Source organism: Ursus arctos, unplaced genomic scaffold (assembly GCF_023065955.2).
Source record: "Ursus arctos isolate Adak ecotype North America unplaced genomic scaffold, UrsArc2.0 scaffold_3, whole genome shotgun sequence".
Lineage (NCBI taxonomy): Eukaryota > Metazoa > Chordata > Mammalia > Carnivora > Ursidae > Ursus > Ursus arctos.
The window spans coordinates 33,137,001-33,160,917 of NW_026622985.1; the positions used below are offsets into that span (position 1 = coordinate 33,137,001).

Sequence of the window (23,917 nt, forward strand, 5' to 3'; positions counted from 1 at the left end):
CTGACAGTTTCTTTTAAAGTTAAATATACACTTACTTACTATGTGACCTAGAAGTCCCATTCTCATAGGTGTTTATCAGAAATGAAAACTTTTGTCTCCATAAAAATCTATACAAGAACATTCGTAGTAGTTTTTATTTGTAATACTCTGAAACTGGAAACAACCCAATGTCTTTTGACAGGTAAATGGATGAAGAAATTAAAGTACATCCATACAGTGAAATACTACTTAGCAAATAAACAGGAACAGACTGTTGATACCTCTTATATGTTATATAACATTTAAAATGACATTTAAATTTAAATGTCAAAATTATATGACATTTGAAATGACAAAATTATAATGAGAGTGAACAGATCAGTGGTTATCAGGGGTTATGGCTGGGGAAAGGATGTGACTACAAAGAATTTTCTTTGTGGTGATGAAATAGTTCTGTATTCTGATTATAGTGGTGGTGACTCAGACCTATACATGTGATAAAATTTCATAGTATTATACACCAGGAAAATGAATATGTGTAAAAACTAATGAAATTTCAGTAAGCCTTGTGATATAAATAGAATTGTACCAATGTCTAAACCTAGTTTTGATAATGCACTATAGTTATGTAAGATCTGATCATCAGAGAATACTGGCTGAAGGGCACATTGTAACTAATAAGTTAAATAATAGTATTATAGTAGATTAATTTCTACTTTTGATAATTGTACTGTGGTTTGTAAGAGAATATTCTTGTTTTTAGGAAATACACACTACAATTTTTAGGGGTAAAGGAGCGTCTGCCACTTCTCTTCACACGTTTTGGAAAAGGAAAATAATGATGTGTATGTGTGTACATACACACAGAGATATATACAGAGAGAGTGGTAAAGCAAATGTAGTTAACATTTAGGGAATTTGGATGAATGATATATGGGGATTCCTTGCACAATTTTTAGAGCTTTTCTGTAGGTGATATTATGTCAAAATATGAAATAAAAACGTTTTAAAAAATTTACACACAAGAATTACACCAAGTTCAAATGGTTTTACAGGTGAAGTCTAGCGTACATTCAAGGAATAGCTAATTCCAGTCTTAAACATGTGCTTCCCATTGTTGGATGACTGGGGGAATGCCTTGTGGTTTTGTTAAGAGGCTAATACAACCCTGTTACCCAAGTCAGACAAAGATAATATAAGAAAGAAAACTTATGAGCCTGTTTTATTCATGAATATAGATGCAGAATTCCTAAACAAAATATTAAACCAAATCCATGTATATTTTTTAGAGACACAGTCACCTTACACTTCCTAGGAATGCAAAGGTAGCATACCATTAAAAATAACTCATGTGACTCATTACTTTAATGAAGAGAAAATAAAGGAAAGACTATGATCAGATGATCAGATGGCTTCACTGGTGAATTCTACCAGATGTTTAAAGAATTAATACCAGTCCTTCACAAATTCTTTTAAAATTAAGAAGGAAGAGAAGGGAACACTTCCCAACCCATTCTATGAGGCCAGTATTGCTGTGATTCTTTTTTTTTTTTTTTTAAGATTTATGAGAGAGAGAGAGAGAGAGAGAGAGGGAAAGCACATGTGAGTAGGGGGAGGAGCAGAGGGAGTGAGAGGGAGAGAATCTCAAGCAGACTCCATGCTGAACTTGGAGCCGTCAAGTGGCTCAGTCTTAAAACCCTGTGATCATGATCTGAACCGAAATCAAGAGTTAGACACTTCACCGACTGAGCCACCTGGGCCTCATTATTGCTGATTCTTAAACCACACAAAGACATCATAAGTAAAGGAAACTACTGACCAAATATCCAATGAGAATAAAACCACCACTGGAAAAATGAACAAATGATACAAATATGTGCACAAAAAAAGTATCCAATAAATATATGAAAAGATAAAATGTACTGTATACTTCATACTATGAAATACTATATAACATTGAAAATGGTTATGAAATAGAGCTGTATGTGTCAACCCAGGTGGTTCACCATCATGAAATTCACTTAAATTCATTAAGTGAAAAAGGCAGGTTACACAAAGGTAGAATACACCATACGATGGCATTTATATAACATTTTAAAACAGACAAAACAGCACTGGGTGTTATACACAACTAATGAATCATCGAGCCTTACATCGGAAACCAGGGATGTACTGTATGGTGACTAACATAATATAATAAAAAAATCATTAAAAAAATAAATAATAAATAAAAAAATAAAGGCAACACATGCTGAAAAAAAAAATAAAACAGACAAAACAGTACTGTATGTTGCTTAGGATAATGTGTGTATATAAGATAACGTGCAGAGCACATGAAAATAACATCAGACTTAGAATTTGAGTGTTTCTCAAGCAGGTGGTGCAGAGGAAGTGTTCAGGGAGTTGTATAGAGGGGGCTTTAGCTGTGTAGGTGCTATTTCTTAGGCTGTGTACATGAGTGTTTATTCTTCTTGTATGTTTGAAAATTTTCAAAGTGAATGTGAAGATTAATAATTAAAAAGTAAATCCTAATGAACAGGAAGAGAAAATTAACATCTTTCCAAAATTTCAGCATGTGTGTTCCATTTTTTTTTTTTTTCAGACTTCCTGGTAGTTAATATTATTGTCTTTATAACTCTCTTCACTTGATTTTTTTGTTTTGCATTATTATAGAGTAATGAATATCAAGCAGCTATGGAATGCCTCCAGAAAGCAGATAGAAGGAGTTTGTTATCTGAAATTCAAGCACTGCGTGCTCAAATGAATGGTAGGAAAATGACTCTTAAAAGAGAACAAGAGAATGATCAACCAAGCCAAGGTATGCTGGACATCAGGCTCACACGGTGGCAGCAGATAGGTTGAAATATTTCATTCTGTTTCCCTTTATCGTATTATTATTCATTTAAAACACATTTCCTTTTAGTCACATTTTCTTCTCATTCTCATATAATGGAAATAATCTACAGTAATGACTGGGAATTAAAGGACTGTCCAATTGGTTTTTAAACAGATATATTTAATTTAAAATGAGCAGGCATTGCTTTGATCAGGTTGTTTAAAACAAGCCCATTAAATTCATTATCTTTTTATGTTTTGAAGTTCTTTGTGAGGATAGCAACCTAAAAGAAAAAGAAATCCACAATGAAAGTATTTTTTTTAATCGTTTTCTTATTATAAATTATACATATAGAAAAGTGCAAAATGCAAAAATATACAGTATAACAAATCTTTAAATGAATATCTATGGAAACTTTACCCATGTGAAATACCTCAGAAGCTCCTTTCCAAACACACTCCACTGTGGTAACCTAGAGGTAACCATTATCCTGATTATTCTTTAGTTTTACTACCTATTTGTGTATTCTTAAACGATGTAAGTTTGAAGTTTTCTTGCTTTTGAACTTTATTATTCTGTATATATTTGTGTCTTCTTTTACCTCTCTATAATATTTTTCTAAGGTACTGCATTTATCTCCAGTTCATTTGCTTTTGTTATAGAATTCCCACAATTTATATGTCCATTCTGTGGTTGAATATTGGGATTATTTCTGTTTTGTAGCTATTACAACCAGTGCTGTTCTGCACATTGTTATACTATGTTGCTGCTGCATACATACATGAGTTTTCTGAGAATATATACCCCCCGGGGGTGGAATTTCTGAGTCGTAGAATACATCATTTCACATTTATTTTGTAATCCGAAGTGGTCCTATCAATTTGTATGCTTTCTAGCAGAGTACGAGAGTCCTGTTGCTCCACTTATTTGTCAGTAGTTGACATTGTCAGACCTTTGTTGCCAGTCTGGTGGATATGCAGTGAATTGTTATTGTGGTTTTGATTGTGTAATTTTAAAGTAATTTCTCTAATTACTGAGGTGGTTTCGTTCTTTGTCATATAATTATTGGCTAGCTGGATTTTTGCCTTTGTGGTATGCTCGTTCATGTATTTTCCCCATTTTTTGGTAGGGATGTCTATTATAGTAAGTTGAGCTGTGGATAGAAATCAGTAGGGTACAATCTAATTTTCACTAGATCTAGTGAAGAGACATTTTGGTCTTCAGTTTGTGTGATATAATGGTAGAAACATGCTTTTACAAATTTTGAAAGTTACACATAGTCTCACATTTGTCATTGAACAACTAAAAATTTTATCTTAAAATGTCTCAGAGAAAACGGGTGTAATGAGATCACAAATATATCTTATATTTAGATGTAAGATTAATTGAAGATTATTTCTAGGGAATTGATTAGTATTATTTTACTTTGTTATTATTTAAGTTAAATAAAACCCCATTGAAAATATATAGATACATATTTATATTTGTAGATCCTTAGCTTCTTCTAAGAAATAGTTTTAAAAGCTTAAACTAACAGGGGCACCTGGGTGGCGCAGTGGGTTGTGCATCCAACTCTTGGTTTCATTTCAGGTCATTATCTCAGGGTCCTGAGATAGAGTCTGCACTCGGCACAGACAGCTTGGGGTTCTCTCTCCTCCCTCTGCCCCTCATGCTTGTGCTGTCTCTCTCTCTCTAAAATAAATAAACAAATCTTTAAAAAAAAAAAAACTTAACATGATTGTCTTCTAAAGCCAATGTTATTCCTGTCTCCTAACATCAGTGAATTGTAATATAAAGTGATGAACTTTGATAAAAGTTTTTAAATTGAAAATACATTCAAGATAGACTGGAGAAAAGAATAGAGTAAAAATTACCCCCTTAGAATCTCCTGAATCATAAAATAACAACTATTAACACGCAGGTAAATATATCTACCTGCAGACCTTTATTAATGCTGTTACGTATACAAGCTTGTTTTTTGCAAAAGCAGGATCCTGATGCATATTTCCTAACATTTTTTTTCATTTATAAGGGATTTAAATATTTTCATTTGTTTTCATTGTAACAGACCTGTTGCAGTGGTTTGGTTGGTGTTTAAAGAACAAACCATGATCCAAGGTTCTGTGACAGTAAAGTTCCTAGGGACTATCTGCGAAGGGATGCTAAACAAAACCAGCAAGCCGTGCTCAGCACTGTAGTCATGGTTACATGCCCAATTCCTGCAAGTGCTTTGTGTGGCTATCAAAAACTATTGGCGTTTTTTAGCGTGAGCTATTGAAGTTCTGCTTGAGCAGATACACACTTCTATGTATAGTCATTGTGAACACCTGAATTTCTTTTATTTCATGTCTTGCATTGATTAATATATTCTGCTAAACTGTTATCCTTATGTAATTATAATTCTGAAATCTTGACCATTAGCACTATGAGGAAAGTAATTCATGATACGTATTTATATAAATTGCCAACTTTGGAACTGCGATCTTTTCACATTTGCTTTGCAGTAATCTCCTAAATTAAACATCAGTTCTCATCAATAAAATACTTAAACCAAATATGAGTTGCAAGATTGTAATTTAAGTATTAATAATTTTCCGTTTAGAACTCTTGGAGTATAATATGCAGCAGAAGCAGTCTCAGATGCTGGAGATGCAAGTGGAGCTCAGCAGTGTGAAGGACAGAGCAGCAGAACTGCAGGAACAACTGAGTTCTGAGAAAATGGTGGTTGCTGAACTGAAGAGTGAACTTGCACAAACTAAATTGGAACTAGAAACAACACTCAAGGCACAACATAAGCACCTAAAGGAATTAGAGGCCTTCAGGTATGTCAGGCTTTCTTATTAAAATAAACCTATTTCGGTGAAGGAAGTGGAGTAATTTGTCACAGACGTTGTGCAGATCTTATAAAAGCATAACATTATACATAATGTGTAAATAGCTTGAAACTTTGTTATTTATAGGAAAAACTATAGTGGAAAGGAAAAACTCCAAATTTTTCCAAATGATAAATTCATGATTAGGTATCGGCATATTCTCTACTGTGGGTTCAGTTCTATTGGAGACTTATTGTTATATAAGACATGTAATTCTGACTTCTATTTTACTACCAAGTAATTTGAAGTGATATTTATGATCTCAATAGAATTTGTGGTTCACCAACCTAAAATATTACACAAAATGTTTTAAAATATAATGCTTGTGAAAAGGATAAATTGTTGGTGTAAATAGTGGGATATTCTGGTTGCCAAGGACACATTACAAGAACATTCTTTATTTTGAACAGTAGTGATTCCAATGTTCAGTAAAAGACAAAGGAAAATTTTTATTAATATTATTTTGTAAAAATAAATTGTTTACAGTGCTGAATAGTAGTTAATAGTTGCATTACTAGAAACAGTTAATTTGAAATAAACCATAGTCAGAAATCTTTATAATCTTTACATGGCTTATATTTTCCTGTTAGCTAGTTTATAATATGCCTCCACTTTTCAGTGGAAGCTCTCTCTTTCTCTTAATATAAACTTGGTCAAAGTAATTTTATGAAAGTTTGATCGTCTCTGATTTAGGTTGGAAGTTAAAGATAAAACCGATGAAGTACATTTGCTTAATGACACATTAGCAAGTGAACAGAAAAAATCCAGAGAGCTCCAGTGGGCTTTGGAGAAAGAGAAAGCCAAACTAGGACGCAATGAAGAGCGGGATAAAGAAGAACTTGAGGTATTGTTACTTTTGTCTTTAAATGTCTCTGGAAAATCCAAAACAACAGAAGAGAGAGAGTCTCGAGACTTTTCTCTTTCTAAAATGTCAGGCTTAGACTGTTTATGAGGTACAGTAAGTTGTTCACCGTGTATGGAATACTATTATGTTATCTAAACATTATCTATCTAGGAAATACTAATGGTGTGATGCGGTTTTGTTTTGTTACATCCAGGGGTGCATACAGACTGTTCTGCTACAATGTGTGTTTGGGGAATTTGAGTTAGTGCATATACAATTTGATAAATTGGGCATCCATTTCAGTTTAATGCAGAGTAGTTTCGGTTCCTGTTTTCTCCTAGGGAAGTGGAACTGTGACACCTCTCTGGCAGCAGGAGCTCTCACTGCTGTATTTTTTAAAAGTTGAAAATAAGTCCCTTCACTCTGGGCTGTCTTCCAAAGAGGCACAGCCCAGCCTTGCACAGCTCACAGCTCACGGCCGGCTGTACTGCACCCACAGTACTCACGTTAATGGTAGCCCCACTGGCTCAGAGCTCTTGTTCCATCCATACATGGTCCTCACTAGCTCTGTGCTAAAAAACTAAGTAGCTGGCATCCCTTCCCTATTAGGTTTTGTTTGTTTTTGTTTTTGTTTTTGTTTTGAACATCCATCTTAGTAGCCTCCAGGCATAGTGAGCTATCTACCTGGCAAGCACATGATATCCCCTCAAGTACTGATTACAATATTTTATCATTACAAATTTATGTAAGTTTTGTGTAGTTTGTCACTAACCCTGCTTTCCCCATAAGCCCTATTATTTTTAGTATGTGACATTGGACAACATGAGGCTTTTCAGGAATTTATGTCACATTATATTGGAAATATTTGTATTTTTAAAGGTCATTATTTCTAGAAGGAATATACTCTGCTTCATATTCCTTGAGTAGGTGTGATTAATGTTTGGAGAGAAAGTATTATTTAGCTTATCTATCTTTTGTTTATATTTGATGAGAATCATCTGGCTGTCCAAATATTTATGCTCTAACCACTAAAAATTTAAGTTAATAAACTGGATAATCAATTCTGTTATCAAATACTACCAACTTAGTATTAATAAAATAGAATTATAGTGTACTTATAAAGAATTTTTAATAATATTAACGAATTCTTAAATTCATCTTTCTCCTACAAGGATTTGAAATTTTCCCTTGAGGGACAGAAACAAAGAAATATTCAGCTAAATCTACTGTTGGAACAACAGAAACAATTACTAAATGAATCACAGGAGAAAATAGAATCACAAAGAGTGCTACATGATGCCCAGTTATCAGAAGAACGAGGTCGAAACTTAGAGCTTCAAGTACTTCTTGAATCTGAGAAAGTTCGAATACGGGAAATGAGTAGTACCCTGGATAGGGAGCGGGAATTGCATGCTCACTTACAGAGCAGTGATGATAGTGGGCAGCCTCGGCCCTCCCTACCCTCTGAGGACCTCCTTAAAGAGCTACAGAAACAGCTAGAGGAGAAACACAGTCGCATAGTAGAATTGTTAAATGAGACTGAGAAATATAAACTGGATTCTTTGCAAACAAGACAGCAAATGGAGAAGGATAGGCAGGTTCACAGGAAGACGTTGCAGACAGAACAAGAGGCCAACACTGAGGGACAGAAAAAAATGCATGAGCTCCAGTCCAAAGTGGAAGATCTTCAGCGCCAGCTGGAAGAGAAAAGGCAACAAGTTTATAAGTTAGACCTTGAAGGAAAGCGACTGCAGGGAATTATGCAGGAATTCCAGAAGCAAGAACTAGAACGAGAAGAAAAACGAGAAAGTAGGAGAATTCTCTATCAGAATCTTAATGAGGTAAATTGACACTGTTTTAAAATATTTTTTAAAAGAACACTACAGCCCTTTGAACATATAATTTTGATACTGGACTAAATTACTTAAACAGTTATGAACAGGCTACCTGGGTGGCTCAGTTGGTTAAGCATCTGCCTTCAGCTCAGGTCATGATCTTAGGTCCTGGGATTGAGTTCCGCATCAGGCTTCTTGCTCAGCAGTGAGGCTGCTTCTCCCTCTGCCCCTCCTACTCTCTCAATCTCTCTCTATCTCTCAAATAAATAAATCTTTTAAAAAAAATAATAGTTACGAACAAATGATTTAAAAAGGAAATTCATAGAAATTTATTTGGAGTATATGTGTTCCCTTGAGAAAAAAATGTGATTCACTATTCATTTATAATTACTGCTTTTTCTTCTTCTGCCGAAAATTGCTAGCCAACCACATGGAGTTTAACCAGTGATCGAACTAGAAATTGGGTTCTTCAACAGAAAATAGAAGGAGAAACAAAGGAATCAAGCTATCCTAAACTGATTGAAATGAATGAAGGAGGAGCTGGCTGTAATCATGAATTAGAAATCATCAGACAAAAGCTTCAACGTGTGGCTTCAAAACTGCAGCATCTGGCCCAGAAAGCCTCTAATAGGTTAGATTTTTCCTCCTGACTTTGGAAATGGCATTCTTAGACAAGCTGGATAGAACCTGCCCCTCAATTTTAGCTAGCCGTGGGTGGGGAATTGAAGTTTCAAAGTTAATGCATGTTCACATTAAGACATGGTATTCTTTAAGAAAACTCATATACCTGAAAACCTTCACCTTGAGCCCTGGAAAGAGAACACTTAAATGTAAGGGAGAAGGTAGGTGATGCGGATGTCACCTAATCTGTTAAGTTTGTGCTAGTCAGCACCACTAATTGAGAAAGGTATGTTTTGACTTTTTGTCTTTTTCTTGAAGACTACAGTTTGAAACAGCAGATGATGAAGATTTCATTTGGGTTCAGGAAAATGTTGATGGAATTATTTTACAACTACAGAAATTAACTGGCCAACCAGGGGAAGAGGTAAGACTTTAAAAACTTTAAAGATTTAATGAGGTATATGAATCATTTGAAACTGGCACCATATTTTCTAAAGAGTTTTAATTTTATCTTTTCATTTATTTTAATATTAATAATATTTGTTTTTCCCTAACAGAAGATAGTGAAAATTTGGGGGAAATTAACTTTCATTATCATTAATGAATAATTATAGTGACATTTTATTATATTATGATAACCAAGTTTCTTGCAAGAATAGTCTGGCTTCTACCCTCACCACTCTCAAAACCATCCACAGAATGCCACCAGTGTCTTCACAGTTGACTAATCTGATGAATCAATCTTTTCATTCCCTGTCTTTATTGACTTCTTTATAGCATTTGAAACTTTTGACCTCCCCCATCTTAAAAACCCTCTCTTTTTTTCACAAAAGTGACCAACATTCTCTTATTTATTCCATTTCTTTCATCAGTCACCTTCATGATTTCCTCTTCCTCCTGTCCTCATCCATATTTTCCTCTACGAAATCTCATTCATTCCCACAGCCTGAGTTCTCAGGAGACTTATTTATTGAACAAATACTTAAGTCAGGCATTTGTTATGTGCCAGGTACTATCCTGGGTCCTGAGCTACAATGAACAAATCTGATAAAAAACCTCACCCTTATGGACCTTATCTTCTAGTGGCTTGTGGTTCTAGTCTGTACCTCTATTCTCTAGTCCAGGTTTATCTTTTCCATTAGTTATAGGAACTCTTTCCTTGGGGAAATGGACCCCATAGTGATCCCTTAGGAACCTCACAGGCACGTTCCAAGCTGAGCATCATCTTTCTTTTCTTCTGTCCCTAACCCACGTTTCTAGGCCTGATACCGCCCAGTTTGGAAAGTTGAAAGTCACCATAGACCACTTTCCTTCACTCTCACTTGTGTATCGTAGCAGTGACTAAGGCCTGTGCTTTTACCTCCTAAATATCTATCCCATGTGCCCCTAGTCATTGCCTTTATTCAGGCTTCTAGTATTTCTCACCTGAACTGTTGTAATGACTTCCTGATGTGTCCACCTGACACCAAGATCTGTCTTCCCTAATTTACTGTACTTTGCACGCTGCTACCAAAGGAATTTTTCTAACACATAAATTTTGTTTGTGGCACACTCTTGTCTCAAAGCCATTTATGGCTCTCCGCCGCCTACCCTTAGGTCTATTATTTGTAAAGTGAAGGCAGCCTTTAGCCTTACCAAGCCACTTGTAGCTCCCTAAAAGCAACACACTCTCAAACAAAACCCTTGTGCCTTTACACATGCTATTCCTTCTGCTTAGTATGCCCTTCCCTATCTTCTTTCCTACCTGTGAAATTCTTCCTGGTTATTTAAGACTCAGCTCGAGCACCACTTCTTCATGAAATCTGTTGTTCTCAGTGCCCATTCACATTTATGTGCATTGTTCTTAAACGTTTGTGCTTCCACGAACTTAATGCCATTTTATTTTTCTAGCCTAGCTTAGTGTCCCCAGGTACTTCTTGTGGCTCATTGACTGAAAGACTGCTGAGACAAAATGCTGAGCTGACAGGACATATCAGCCAACTGACAGAAGAAAAGAATGACTTGAGAAATACGGTCATGAAGCTAGAAGAACAGATCAGGTGGTATCGACAGACAGGAGCTGGCAGAGATTATGTACGTCTCATTTTAGCATGGCCACGTTAGAAATATCGCAGAATTACAATTTCTTCTATTTTTACTTCTTAACCCTAATGTAAAAATATTATATATCTGATTCTTAGTAAGATCATTGGAAAATGTTATAGAGGTGACAGTGATAATAATAATAGATATTATTTATTGGGAGCCTTCTCTGGGTCATATCCTGGGTTCTGTTCTTTCAGAGTCTGTAATCCACATTCAGCCTTATACATGAGAAAACTGAAGTCTGTAGTCAAACCAAGAACTGCTTATCTTGTTTTCTTTTTTTAAGATTTTTTAATTTATTTCTTAGAGAGAGAGCATGAGACTGGGGGCGGTCAGAGGGAGAAGCAGACTCTCTGCTGAGCAGGAAGCCCAGTGCGGGACTTGATCCTGGGACTCCAGGATCATGACCTGAGCCGAAGGCAGTCGCTTAACCAACTGAGCCACCCAGGCACCCAAGAACTGCTTATCTTAACCAAAGCCAGATACTTTGCTCCCTATGGACCACCAGTGGAACCATGTAAAGAAATGTTCAAATGTGAATTCTGACTGTTCTCATCAGTTATCAGTTATTATGTTTGTGACTCAAGTGAAAGATGCCATTAAATTCTATATTTCAGTTTAATAAACCACTCTGGCAGTTTATTTAAATTTTTTTCCAGTTGAAAACTACAAAATAAATTGCTAGCTTCTGTAACATAAAGATAGGAATATGATATAGGAAAGACTAGTGAGACAACTGTGCAGTCAAATACACGATAACACATCCACAGAGCTTCTGTAGCGATCCACTTCCCTATGGACATGCCAGGTGGTTTTTTCCCCACTTCCCAGTGTGCTGTTTCAGGCCTACGCTCTACATTTGAACCCAGATGGTCCATTTATTAAGGCTCTAGACTTTTTTATTTCAAAGTTCTGCAAAATCTAAACACTTTCCTTGGGGCTAGGCTCCCACAGGGATTTTTAGTTTTAAAATTAAGCAAAGGACCATATACTTAAAATTCGTGTGTATTCTTTACTGTCAGTTGAGATTGGCTTTGAACTCTTCCTGTCTGAGATTGGAAAGCTGAGGTTCCCATAGGGGTACCTTTAATGTGTTTAATTTGGATTTTTTTCAGAGACTTATTCCTAAAAATCATGTAAGTAGGCTCTGGTCTCTGCAGTCTTCTAGGTTTTCATTCAGTGGTGGTGCCAACATTGAAGCCATCATTGCTTCTGAAAAAGAAGTCTGGAACAGAGAAAAGTTGACTCTTCAAAAATCCTTGAAAAGGGCAGAAGCTGAAGTGTACAAACTGAAAGCTGAACTAAGAAATGAAGCTTTACTTCAGAATCTGAGCCCTGATTCTGAACATGCTGCTATAAAGGTGGGAGACATGTTCCATTGAAACATGTACCAGAGTGGGTCCTCTGCTTTTGCCTTGTTTCATCTCTCACTAACCTTAACTGAACAGAGTAAAGAAATTTAGGTGGCACTTAGGCTGTCTCTAGGTCTCACTATTCAGTGTGTGTCATGAATGCAGGTCTTCAGCTGGTCACAAAACTTTAGTGGAAGGCATGCCCCCATGGCAGCACCATGAGCTCATGGCCCCACTTCCCCCATCTCATCCCTAACAGATAACAAAGTTCTCTTTTCCACTGCCAACAAAAGCTCTACCGCTTCAATATCAAAGCATCACCATGCTCTGTGAGATGGTAAGCCCTCTGAAGAGCCTCTCTACTGACTCTGATGAATATTGTAATAAAACTACTTTCAATCCGTTAACATATAATCCAAAATAAAAAGAAAGAAAAATGTTTGGAATATTTTTTTAACTGTGGAGTGAACATAAATTATGACTCTTAAGGGACAGAGAAGATTAACATTGAAAATGTTAATAAAAAAACGTTAAATAGATTAGTGACCCTAATAATAAAAGTAGCTCTATGCAGTTAAGAAAAACCGAGATAGTAATGGAATGACAAAAATACTTGCGGTAAATATGATGAATAGGAGCTAAAATCCAAAATAAACCAGAAACCTAAGTATAAGGTTTATATTTACATTCCACTGACTAAAAAGAGGCAGAAGTGTAAAATTTAAGGTTGATTATCTTTACCTTCAACTTTGCTGATCAGGTAGAAAACAGTAGTAGGGTATATCTGCCATTCTGCTACTACTGCTTTTTTTAAAATAAAATCTAGGTTATCTTCCCCTAGAGAACAATTTGAATAGCTTCTCAATAATGTCTTTTTGTTCTTTTTTTTAACGTAGAGAATTTATGGTAAATACCTGAGGGCAGAAAGTTTTCGGAAAGCTCTCATTTATCAGAAGAAATACCTGCTGCTGTTACTGGGTGGGTTCCAGGAATGCGAAGATGCCACACTGGCTCTGCTTGCCAGGATGGGGGGGCAGCCGGCCTTCACAGACCTCGAGATGATCACCAACCGTCCAAAGGGCTTCACCAGGTTTCGGTCAGCCGTTAGAGTCTCCATGGCAATTTCAAGGTAAAGTGTTGGAAAGAAAGTGCATTTTAGTAGACTCTAAAAGGATTTAGATTTTTAATCCTCTCTTTTCTCTGCCTATTGTGCTTTGCACTCATACAGTATGAGACATTTGCCATCACTAAAACATGTGGGCTTCTTTCTTTCATCCTTTTAGCCAGGGATACTTTATGTTGTACCATGGAGATTCTGTGCAAAGGGCTTCCCAGATGTAGGCAGCTGGTAATTCAGAGCTGGCACATCCAATCTGTTTTTTTGTTTGTTTGTTTTATTTTTTTAACTCTGAATAAGCCCATAAACTAGCTCAGACGTTTAAATAAAAGGGATCACGAAAGGGAAAAAAATGTTTTTAAAAATTACTTAAGGCTACACATTCATTTTCTTCATTGCTAAAATTACCCACTCTTGGGGTTCAGCTACCCAAAGCCCTGGCCTCACTCTGCATTTGAACCCAGGATTAGCCTTTGGGGCATTGGACTGTGCTAGTGCTTTTGTCCCTCTCCGTCTAGTAGTTCCAAGCTAGGAACTCTGGTACTCATTCTGTCTGTGGTTGAAATGGAGCCAGGACTCAAACTCCCTTGAGGGCCTGGCCTCCTGCAGTCCTCTCATCTGAGTGATCTATACCCAGACCCCTAGTCTTCTCCATGCTTCGCCTCCCTTTTATTTATGTAGGAACCAGATGGTCTTGAAAGAATTTTTAGTTTTTAAAATTCTTCCTATCCGGTCGCATCTGATACATCTTCAGAGGGTTTTGTCCTTTTTCCTTGACCTGTCTTTCTTTGAAAAATACAACAGAAGTTTTTAACTAGAAGCTGTCTGAGATCACCTAGTTCAGAATACCATCTCACAGAGGTATCATCTCAGAGGAGACTGAGGCATGGAAATGTTGCAAAGCCAGTACTGATAGAGCTAGGACAATCAGCCGGGGTTCCCAAGTCTCATCCATGTGGGCTCTGTAAAGGAAGCTCACATTTTATCTTACTAATGGTCTAAGACCCTCCTTGCCTCTGCTGTTCCACACTGTTGGCAGGTGGTCCCAGTTTCTCCCTCTTCATCGTCCATTCCTTTTACCACCTTGTACACTCTGTACAGGGTTAAGTGCTGGGAGATGCACTGATAAAGAAAAAAAATATGAACCTTGCCTAAATCCCTAAAGGCAGCTCACTTCCTACTGGGGAAGAACAGTATGCTCATACCTTAGAAGACACTAAATGACAGGTCACAGGAGTTAGTTATTAATTTTTATTGGAAGAATTTGGGAAGGCTCCATGAAAGCCAGTCGCCACTGAAGGACTTCATTCTAACTGCCTCTTTTTCTTGTCCTCTTACATGTTCGTTGTATTTTCACCCTCCTAAAACTGAGCTTTGCAACTGATTGGAATTAAGAAATCAAAATTGGTGTTTAGAAAGTTCCTTGGGCCGGGGTAGGGCAGACAGCACCTCACTACAGCTGGTCTGCTGCACTGCCACCCCCCTTCCTTTTAAAGCCTTACTGTTTTTCACCCCCGATCCCATGGCCTCACTCCTTCCCAGCTTTCCCAGCTCACTGCCAGGGTAAGGGTCTTTTTATTCTTGTTCTATCTCATTTGCCTTGTAGCCTCCATTCTTTTCTCCTTTCTTTTCCTTTTTTTTTTTTAAGATTTTATTTATTTATTAGAGAGTGAAACCATGAGCAGGCTGCAGGGGGCAGGGAGAGGGAGAAGCAGCGGGGAGCCCGACTCGGGGCCCAGTCCCAGAACCCAGGGATCATGACCTGAGCGGAAGGCAAACGCTCAACCAGCTGAGCCACCCAGGTGCCCCATTCTTTTCTCTTTTCATTATTTCTCGTCTTTTCTTTACCTATCCACTTTTCTCTTTTCTGCTTTTGCTGTTCATCTCTTTGAGTCCTAAACCTCTAAAGTCAGAACCTGGTGCTGGCAACAGACAAGACTTCTGGTGCCTCTTGGGGAGCCAGTCTGTTTTCTGTTCCAGTTTATTTTGCCATAAACCAGGAGACATTTGCATAATTTTAGATTAGGCAGTCATGTGACTGTGTTGAAATTTGTTCTGTGTTCATATTCAAATGTGTAACTTTATTTTTGTGGGAAAGTATATTTTTACTCTTTCCATTATAGATGTGCTGTGAAACTTTTTCTTGGCATCTTTTTTAGAATGAAATTTTTGGTTCGACGGTGGCAACGAGTCACAAGTTCTGGTTCCATCAATATTAACAGGGATGGCTTTGGACTGAATCCAGGTGAAGTCAAAATAGGATTTCTTGTGTTTATCATTCTCTTCATATTACTGTATGTGTAATACCTTCCAGATAATGTGTTCTGGAACTTGTTGTCCAAAGACTAGAGCCCTGTAACCAACAGAGCTGGGGACCTTGCTGTTTTAAAGAGTAATGAGAGCTGATTTTTATGGGCCACTTAGTCTGCACTAGGCCCTGCTTTGTCCATGTATTCTCATGTATTCTCCCAATCCCGTGATGTAAGTATAGCTACTGTTATTCTCACTTTATAGAAGAAAAAATGAGGCATGGAAAGCATTTATTGTTTGTCCCAGATTACCCAGTAGGAAGTGGCAGAGCCAGCATTGAACCCAGGCAGTTTGGCTCTAGAGCGCACTCCCCTTACAACTGCATTTAAGGCTCTGATTCCAGATAGGATTGCTATTAGTCATATGGAAGTTATGGTTTCAGGTTTTCACAATTTAGCAGTATTCAGGTTTCTGAGTTTACAAATAGCTTGTGTATAATGGTAACAGTTAAAATTCCTTCTCTCTACACCTAAACGTGGAAACAAACATATGAACTTCAATATTTTAGGCATACAGATGAGCTCAGAAGCTGGGGAGTATACAGAGTTTCAGACACACAGCATAACTGTATTAATGCAGCTGTGTATTGGTATCAAACCACCTTTACATAATCTACCAGTAAATAAGCAGAGAAAGAGGAAATGTATTTGGTACCCAAAGGAAAGTGCCTTGAAATATGCATCCTTACACAGAAACAGCTGAAATTTGCACTGTAATGAGTTCTGTGTTGTAAGTTAGCAAATCTTGATTTCAAGTTTTTTCTAATAAAAGTCAGTAGAATGGTGTGATAAAATATTTTTTTATCCACATCATCTTTTTCCACAAACCACACACACTCAGACACCCCTCACCTCACTTCTAATTATAACTAAAAAGAAGTCTTAAAAAAGAAAATATTCCAATTAAGTAGTTTATTTTCTTTCAGGTATAGTTCTAGTTTATCAGAAATACTTATATTCAAAGGGAAACAAAATAACAGTTCTGTTTTTTCTCTTCTTTAGGAAGAATAATTGAAGATGACTATAAATAGGAGATAGTGTTGTATAGTAGTACAGTATATTAATCTTTTGAGCCCTTCTCTGTTTTGTAGAAATTTTTCAAGGGCTCGGTATTTTTTTCTTTTACGATATGGTATATTTTGGATTACTTCAGGTGCTGAAAAGACTGACCCGTTTTATCATTCTTCTGGTGGGCTGGAGCTATATGGGGAACCGAGACACACTGCATATCGCTCAAAATCAGAGCTGGACTATCCTAGATCTCCGGTACCTTTTCAAAATAGGTAAGAATTTTATAAACACACCTAGAGTAGTTAAATATACTAATACTTAACAGAGAGGGGAGGACAGTGTTAGGGCTTTGACTCCTTTACATCGAAATACCTAAGTGTATGTTTAGTTGCATATTAGTTGTATATAATCTAAGGCTGAGAATCAAAAATAGTTTTTGGATATATACCTGGTTTCCAAGGGTATAGGAAGCCGAGCACTGGGTTTTATATGCAACTAATGAATCATTGGACACTACATCAAAAACTAATGATGTACTATACAGTGGTTAACTGAACGTAATTTTAAAAAATAGTAATAATAATTTCTAAAAAAAGAAAAAGAAAAGAAAACCAAACTGACCAAGTGTTAATTTAGTATATGCTGTGGTTGGACATTGGGAAAAGTATTAGCTAAAATTGACAGTCTCTGGGGATTATGAAAGAAAACTCTGGAGTCTACATGACAAGATGCATTTGTACATACACAGCGTTTATCAAGGACTTCTGCAACAAACACTTTCCTAGACACTTTTATGATGACTTAGTAGCTGCTTTGAGTTTATTAGAAGTTTTTTCCCATATACATCACAAATGCTCAGACATTTGGGGGATACAAATTAAGCCTAGCTTAGTGTCCCCAAGTACTTATTGAGACTCATTGACTGAAAGACTACTGAGGCAAAATGCTGAGCTGACAGGACAGATCAGCCACTGAGTGAAGAAAAGAATGATTTAAGAAACATGGTTATGAAGCTGGAAGAACACATCAGGTGTTATCAACAGACAAGAGCTAACAGATTATGTGCATCTATTTTTAGCATGGCCATATCCTAGAAATATTGCAAAGTTACAATTTCTGCTCTCTAGTTTCAGTTTTTAACCCTAATAATGTAAACATATTAAATATCTGATTCTTAGTAAGATCATTGGAAAATATTATAGGAATGGCATTGATAAATATATTTATATTAGATATAATACATGTTATATATTACATAAGAATAATTTATTATAATTATAATAAGTAGTTATTATTTACTGGGAACCTTCTTTGATCCTGGGTTATATACATTCAGAATCTCTAATCCACATTCAGCCTTGCACATAAGAAAACTGAAGTTCATAGTCAAACCAAGAACTACTTATCTGCAAAGCCAGATACTTTGCTACCTGTGGACCAACAGCAGACACATGTAAAGAACTGTTCAAATGTGAATTCTGACTGTTCTCACCAGTTAGCAGTTATTATGTTTGTAACTCAAGGATTTACCTTTTGAGGCAGGGTGGAGGCAGGTTGTTACATGACTTGCTTTGTGGATGATTTGGATTCATGTTCATATTTTTAATCTCATAGGTACCCAGGCCCTCCAGCTGATTTAAATCCTGGTTCCTTAGCATGTTCTCAGCTTCAGAACTATGACCCTGACAGAGCCCTGACAGATTATATCACTCGGCTAGAGGCACTGCAGAGACGACTTGGAACTGTACAGTCAGGTACTCCCAGCTTCACTGTGTATTATTATCGGCAGCCCTGTCATGCTGGACAGACCCAGAGCTCTCTGTTCTCTTTCTGAAACTCCTTGACCTTCCTCATTAGATAATCAAATCTTAGAGTTTAGTTCATGAGTTACCAGGTTAGACTTAAAAATTTAACTCAAGACATGATTTATCACCCCAGATTTCACTCCCACAAAAAAAGATTCCCTACTCAGATTGATTAGGTGAAATGCACGGCAGGCACCAGTGTACAAAGTCCTGTGAGGCTTACAGAGTCTGCTGGAGAACATGTTCCCAAGTATAGTGGACTCCTGAACAACACAGGTTTAAACTGCGCAGGGCCACTTATGTGCCGGTTTTTTTTTTTTTCACTAAATACAATACAGTACTATAAATGTATTTTCTGTTATGACTTTCTTAACATTTTCTTTTCTCTAGCTTACTTTATTGTAAGACTACAACATATATCATAGAAATACATTAATTGACCCTATCTTACCTATAAGGCTTTCTCAGTCAAAGGAGTAGGCTATTAGTATTAAGTTATGGGAGAGTAACATTATACATGGATTTTTGGCTGTGTAAGGGTCAGCGCCCCTAACCCCCACATTGTCCAAGGGTCAACTGTAATACATGATGAGGCATGCAAAGTAGGGGTGGAGAGATGAGAGAAGGAAGCAAGTATCTTAAGCATTTAATGCAGCCATTATCCCTACTAGGACCCAGTGCTTTTACGCGTAATCCACGAAACCCGTTCATTCAAGACTTTATAAGAAAGACCTTTTTTTCCTCTGTTCAGAAACACACAAAAATTCATACTTAACAGATATATGGATTCCCTGTTCATTGTGGGAAAATCTCTTTTCCCAGTCTCCCTTCAATTCACTCCTGATTCAAAAGTCTGAATTTTAATTTAGTGTGCTTCAAATAATTCTAAATCAGTATTTTGTTTTTACTTTTGTGAAAGATCCTTTTTTTCCTACTATCCCCACAAACCAGATAGGAATAGTAGCAGGTTATTTTTAGTAGTTTGTCTCCTCATATAAGAAATCACCTAAACCAAGCAACTTGTAGTCATAGGAAGCTGTAATTATCATAGCTGGACTTTGGTATGGTTTGGTTTTTATTTCATTTCGAATATCTATTTTCACAAGACTCAGATTTTATTTTATTTTAATTTAAATTCAATTAATTAACATATAATGTATTTTTAGTTTCAGAAGTAGAGCTCAGTGAAGACTCAGATTATAAAGATTATAAAGACCAAAAGATTTTTCAAGAGGCAGGAGGTATAGGGTACAAAACATTCAACCTGCTGGGCAATTTGAAGAGAATCTTAACATTAGTCTGACCTTGCTACAGATTGAGCCACAGTGACTTTTAAATATATATTCAACATCTCTTTTAAAAAATAGTTCAGGGGTACCAGGGTGGTTCGGTCAGTTGAGCATCCAGCTCTTGGTTTCAGCTCAGGTCATGATCTCATGGGTCGTAAGATCAAGCCCTATCACTGGGCGCTGCACTCAGCAGGGCGTCTGCTTAAAGATTGACTCCCTCTGCCCCTCTCTCAACTCATGCGTGTGTGCTCTCTCTCTTTCAAATAAATCTAAAACATAAAAATCAGTTCAAGTATGAATAAGACTTTTTTTAGAAAAATAAAAAGCATTTTTTGTATTGCATATTTTTTTTAAAATAGACTCTGCAGCTCAGCACAGAGCCCAATGCAGGGCTCGAACTCACGACCCTGAGATCGAGACCCCAGCTGAGATCAAGAGTTGGATACCTAACTGACTGAGCCACCCATGCTCATTAAAAAAAAAACATTTTTTAATGGAAGGTAATAGCAATCATCTGCCCTTCATGAATTAGTTAGGCTGGTATAGGTAGCAGTTTGAAATCACTACAGGCATACCTCGTTTTATTGCGCTTCACTTTATTGCAATTTGCAAATAAGCATTTTTTACAAATTGAAGGTTTGCAGCAGCCCTGTGTTTGAGCAAGTCTCTTGGTGCAATTTTTCCAACATTTGCTCACTTTCATGTCTCTGTCACATTTGGTAACTCTCACAGTGTTTCAGACTTTCTAATTAGACCTGTGATCACTGATTTTTGATGTTCACTATTTTAATTGTTTTGGAAGCACCATGAACAGTGCTCATGTAAGACGGCAGACTTGATTAATGTATGTGTTCTGACTGCTCCACCAACCAGCCACTCCTCTGTCTCCCTTCCTTTCCTGGAGCCTCCCTATTCCCTGAGACACAGCAACATTGAAATTAAGCCAGTCAGTAACCCTACAGTGCCCTCTAAGTATTCAACTGAAAGGAGGAGTCACATCTCACTTAAAATCAAGAGCTAGAAATGATTAAGCTTAGTGAAAAACGCAAGTCAAAAGCCAAGATAGGTCAAAAGGTAGGCCTCTTGCACCAAAGAGCCAAGCTATAAATCCAAAAGATAAGTTCTTGAAGGAAATTAAAAGTGCTACACCAGCGCGCCTGGGTGGCTCAGTCGGTTAAGCGTCTGCCTTCGGCTCAGGTCATGATCCCAGACTCCTGGGATCAAGTCCCACATCGGGCTCCTTGCTTCTCCCCCTCCCTGTGCTACTCCCCCTGCTTGTGCTCTCTCTCTCTCTCTGTCAAATAAATAAAATCTTTAAAAATAAATAAAGTGCTACACCAGTGAACACACAAATGATAAAAAAGCAAAACAGCCTTATTGCTTGATAAAGAGGAAAGTTTTAGTGGTTTGGATAGATCAAAGCAGCCACAGCATTCCCTTATGCCAAAGCCTAATCCAGAGCAAGGCCGTAACTCCTCAATTCTGTAAAGGCTGGAAGAAGTGTGAGGAAGCTGCAGAAGAAAGTTTGAAGCTAGCAGAGTTTGGTTGATGCGTTTTAAGGAAAGATGTCTCCACAGCATAAAAGTGCAAGGTGAAGCAACGAGTGCTGATGTAGAAACTCCACGTTATCCAGAAGATCTAGCTAAGATCATTCCTGGGGGTGGCTACACTGAATAACAGATGATTAACGTGGACAGAATAGCCTTCTTTTGGAAGAAGATGCCATCTAGGGCTTTCATAGCTGCAGACAAAGAGTCGGTGTCTAGCTTCAGAGGATGGGCTGACTCTCTTGTTAGGGGCTGATACAGCTGGTGACTAAGGTGAAGCCAGTTCTCATTTTACCATTTCAAAAATCCTGGGGCCCTTAAGAATTATGCTAAATCTGCTCTGCGTGTGTTACGTCAGGACAGAGCACCACATCTGTTTACAACATGGTGTACTGAATATTTTAAACCCATTGTCGAGATCTGTTCAGGAAAAAAAGATTCCTTTCAAAATACTGCTCACTGACAATACACCTGCTCACCCAAGAGCTCTGATGTACAACGGGATTAATGTTTACGTGCCTGCTCATAACAACATCCGTTCTGCAGCCCGTGGATCAAGGAGTAATTTTGATTTCCAAGTCCTGGTATTTATGAAATATATTTTGTAAGGTTCTACCTATCATAGTGATTCCCCTGACAGAACTGGGCAAAGTAAACCAGAAACCTTCTGGAAAGGATTCACCATTCTAGATGCCAGTAAGAACATTGATGATTCTTGGGAAGAGGTCAAAATATTAACATGAACAGGAGTTTGGAAGAAGTTGATTTCAGCCCTCATGCATGACTTTGAGGTGTTGAAGACTTCAGTGGAAGAAGTAACTGCAGATGTGGTGGAAGTAGCAGGAGAACTAGAAGTGGAGCCTGAGGATGGGACTGAATTGCTGCAGTCTTATGATGAAACTTTTTAATGGTTGAGGGGTTGCTTATGGATGAGCGACACAAGTGGTCTCTTGAGATGGAATCTGTTCCTAGTAAAGATACTGTGAAGATTGTTGAAATGATAACAAAGGATTTACAATGTTAATAAACTTAGTTGATACGGCAGCAGCGTTTAGGAGGATTGATTCCAGTTTTGAAAGTTCTACACTAAAGAAAGAAAAAAAGTTCGACACTGAGTAAAATGCTTGCAAACGTATCACATGCTACAGAGAAATTGTTCATGAAAGGAAAAGCCAATCGATGCAGCAGATTCCATTTTTGTTTTATTTAAAGTAATTGCCACAGCCACCCCAACCTTCAGGAGCTACCACCGTGATCAGTCAGCAGCCTTCAACATGGAATGACAAGACCCTCCACCAGCAAAAAAATTATAAGCTCAGATGATGATTAGCACTTTTTAATAATAAAGTGTTAAAGGTATGTACACTGTATTTTTAGACATAATGCTATTACATGCTTAACAGACTATAGTATAAAGATAATTTTTATTTGCCTGGGAAAACAAATTTATTTGACTCTGTATTGCAGTATTCATTTCATTGCAGTGGTCTGGCACCCAACCTGCAGTATCTGCAAGGTGTGCCTGTACTAATTGGTCTGATATAGGTAGCAATTTAATTTAAAATCATTTACTTGTCTTCTTTTTCTCTCATAGGTTCAACCCAGTTTCATACTGGCATGAGAAGATAATCCTTTGAAACATTATGAATCGAAGTGATTTTAAACAGATTCCCTTTTGTAAATCAGGTTTTGTGCTTTTGTATTGTGGATATTCAGCGGGACCAATATGAACACAGCTTATGATTGTATACAAATCCCTCGCCAGCACATGAAAACAGACTGGAATTTGTACATATTAGCATTGTGTATGTATTCATGCACAATAATCATTAAATTACATGTATATTTGTGGAATGCTAATTTAAATGATTAAATTATAAACCTTGTGTATTTATCGGATGGGTGAAAAGATTAAACTTCTGCACATTATGATACTGCTGAATGTGTAGCTTGAGGTGTCCTGCACTTTTCTTACAAGGCTACTGAATTACATGTTTCTGCCCTAATATATTTGCTACTGGTGATGAAGACAGATACTATCACTTGTAGAGACCTATTTTTGTATAATGGTAGAAGTTTTGAATTTTATGGGGTATTTTGTCAAGTACTGAAATAAAAATGACTTCACCATTTTAACCACATTGTATTTGAACCTTTTTTTTGGAACCTTCTTCCAAAAGAAGGTGTATGTCTTAGTCCATTCAGGCTGCTGTAACCAAATACCATAGACTAGGTGGCTTATAAACAACAGAAATACACCTCTAACAGTTCTAGAGGCTGGGACGTCGAAAATCAAGGTGCCAATAGATTTGGTGTCTGGTTAAGGACCTGCTTTCTGGTTCACAGACTATCATCTTCTTGCTCTGTCATCACATGGCAGAATGGACAAGGGAGCTCTCTGAGGTCTCTTTTAT

General features: G+C 37.1%; 1 protein-coding gene across 15 annotated transcripts in view; it reads left to right on the forward strand.

Annotated features, from left to right (window-relative positions):
- AKAP9 (A-kinase anchoring protein 9) overlaps nt 1-23,639 on the forward strand; it is a 200,793-nt gene extending 177,154 nt beyond the window's left edge. For 8 of the 15 annotated variants that reach the window (XM_057304094.1, XM_057304102.1, XM_057304101.1 and 5 more), the window contains 12 exons: nt 2,653-2,797; nt 5,418-5,637; nt 6,382-6,532; nt 7,705-8,373; nt 8,790-8,998; nt 9,307-9,412; nt 10,879-11,061; nt 12,189-12,434; nt 13,322-13,554; nt 15,702-15,787; nt 17,005-17,134; nt 18,477-23,639. In XM_057304094.1, the coding sequence (XP_057160077.1) occupies nt 2,653-2,797; nt 5,418-5,637; nt 6,382-6,532; nt 7,705-8,373; nt 8,790-8,998; nt 9,307-9,412; nt 10,879-11,061; nt 12,189-12,434; nt 13,322-13,554; nt 15,702-15,787; nt 17,005-17,134; nt 18,477-18,696 (2,598 nt within the window). In that variant the 3' untranslated portion in view covers nt 18,697-23,639. The remainder of the gene's footprint in view (nt 1-2,652; nt 2,798-5,417; nt 5,638-6,381; nt 6,533-7,704; nt 8,374-8,789; nt 8,999-9,306; nt 9,413-10,878; nt 11,062-12,188; nt 12,435-13,321; nt 13,555-15,701; nt 15,788-17,004; nt 17,135-18,476) is intronic. The other 7 variants (XM_044386421.3, XM_048212858.2, XM_026505334.4 and 4 more) reach the window with 4 other exon arrangements.
- The last annotated feature ends 278 nt before the right edge of the window (nt 23,640-23,917 follow it).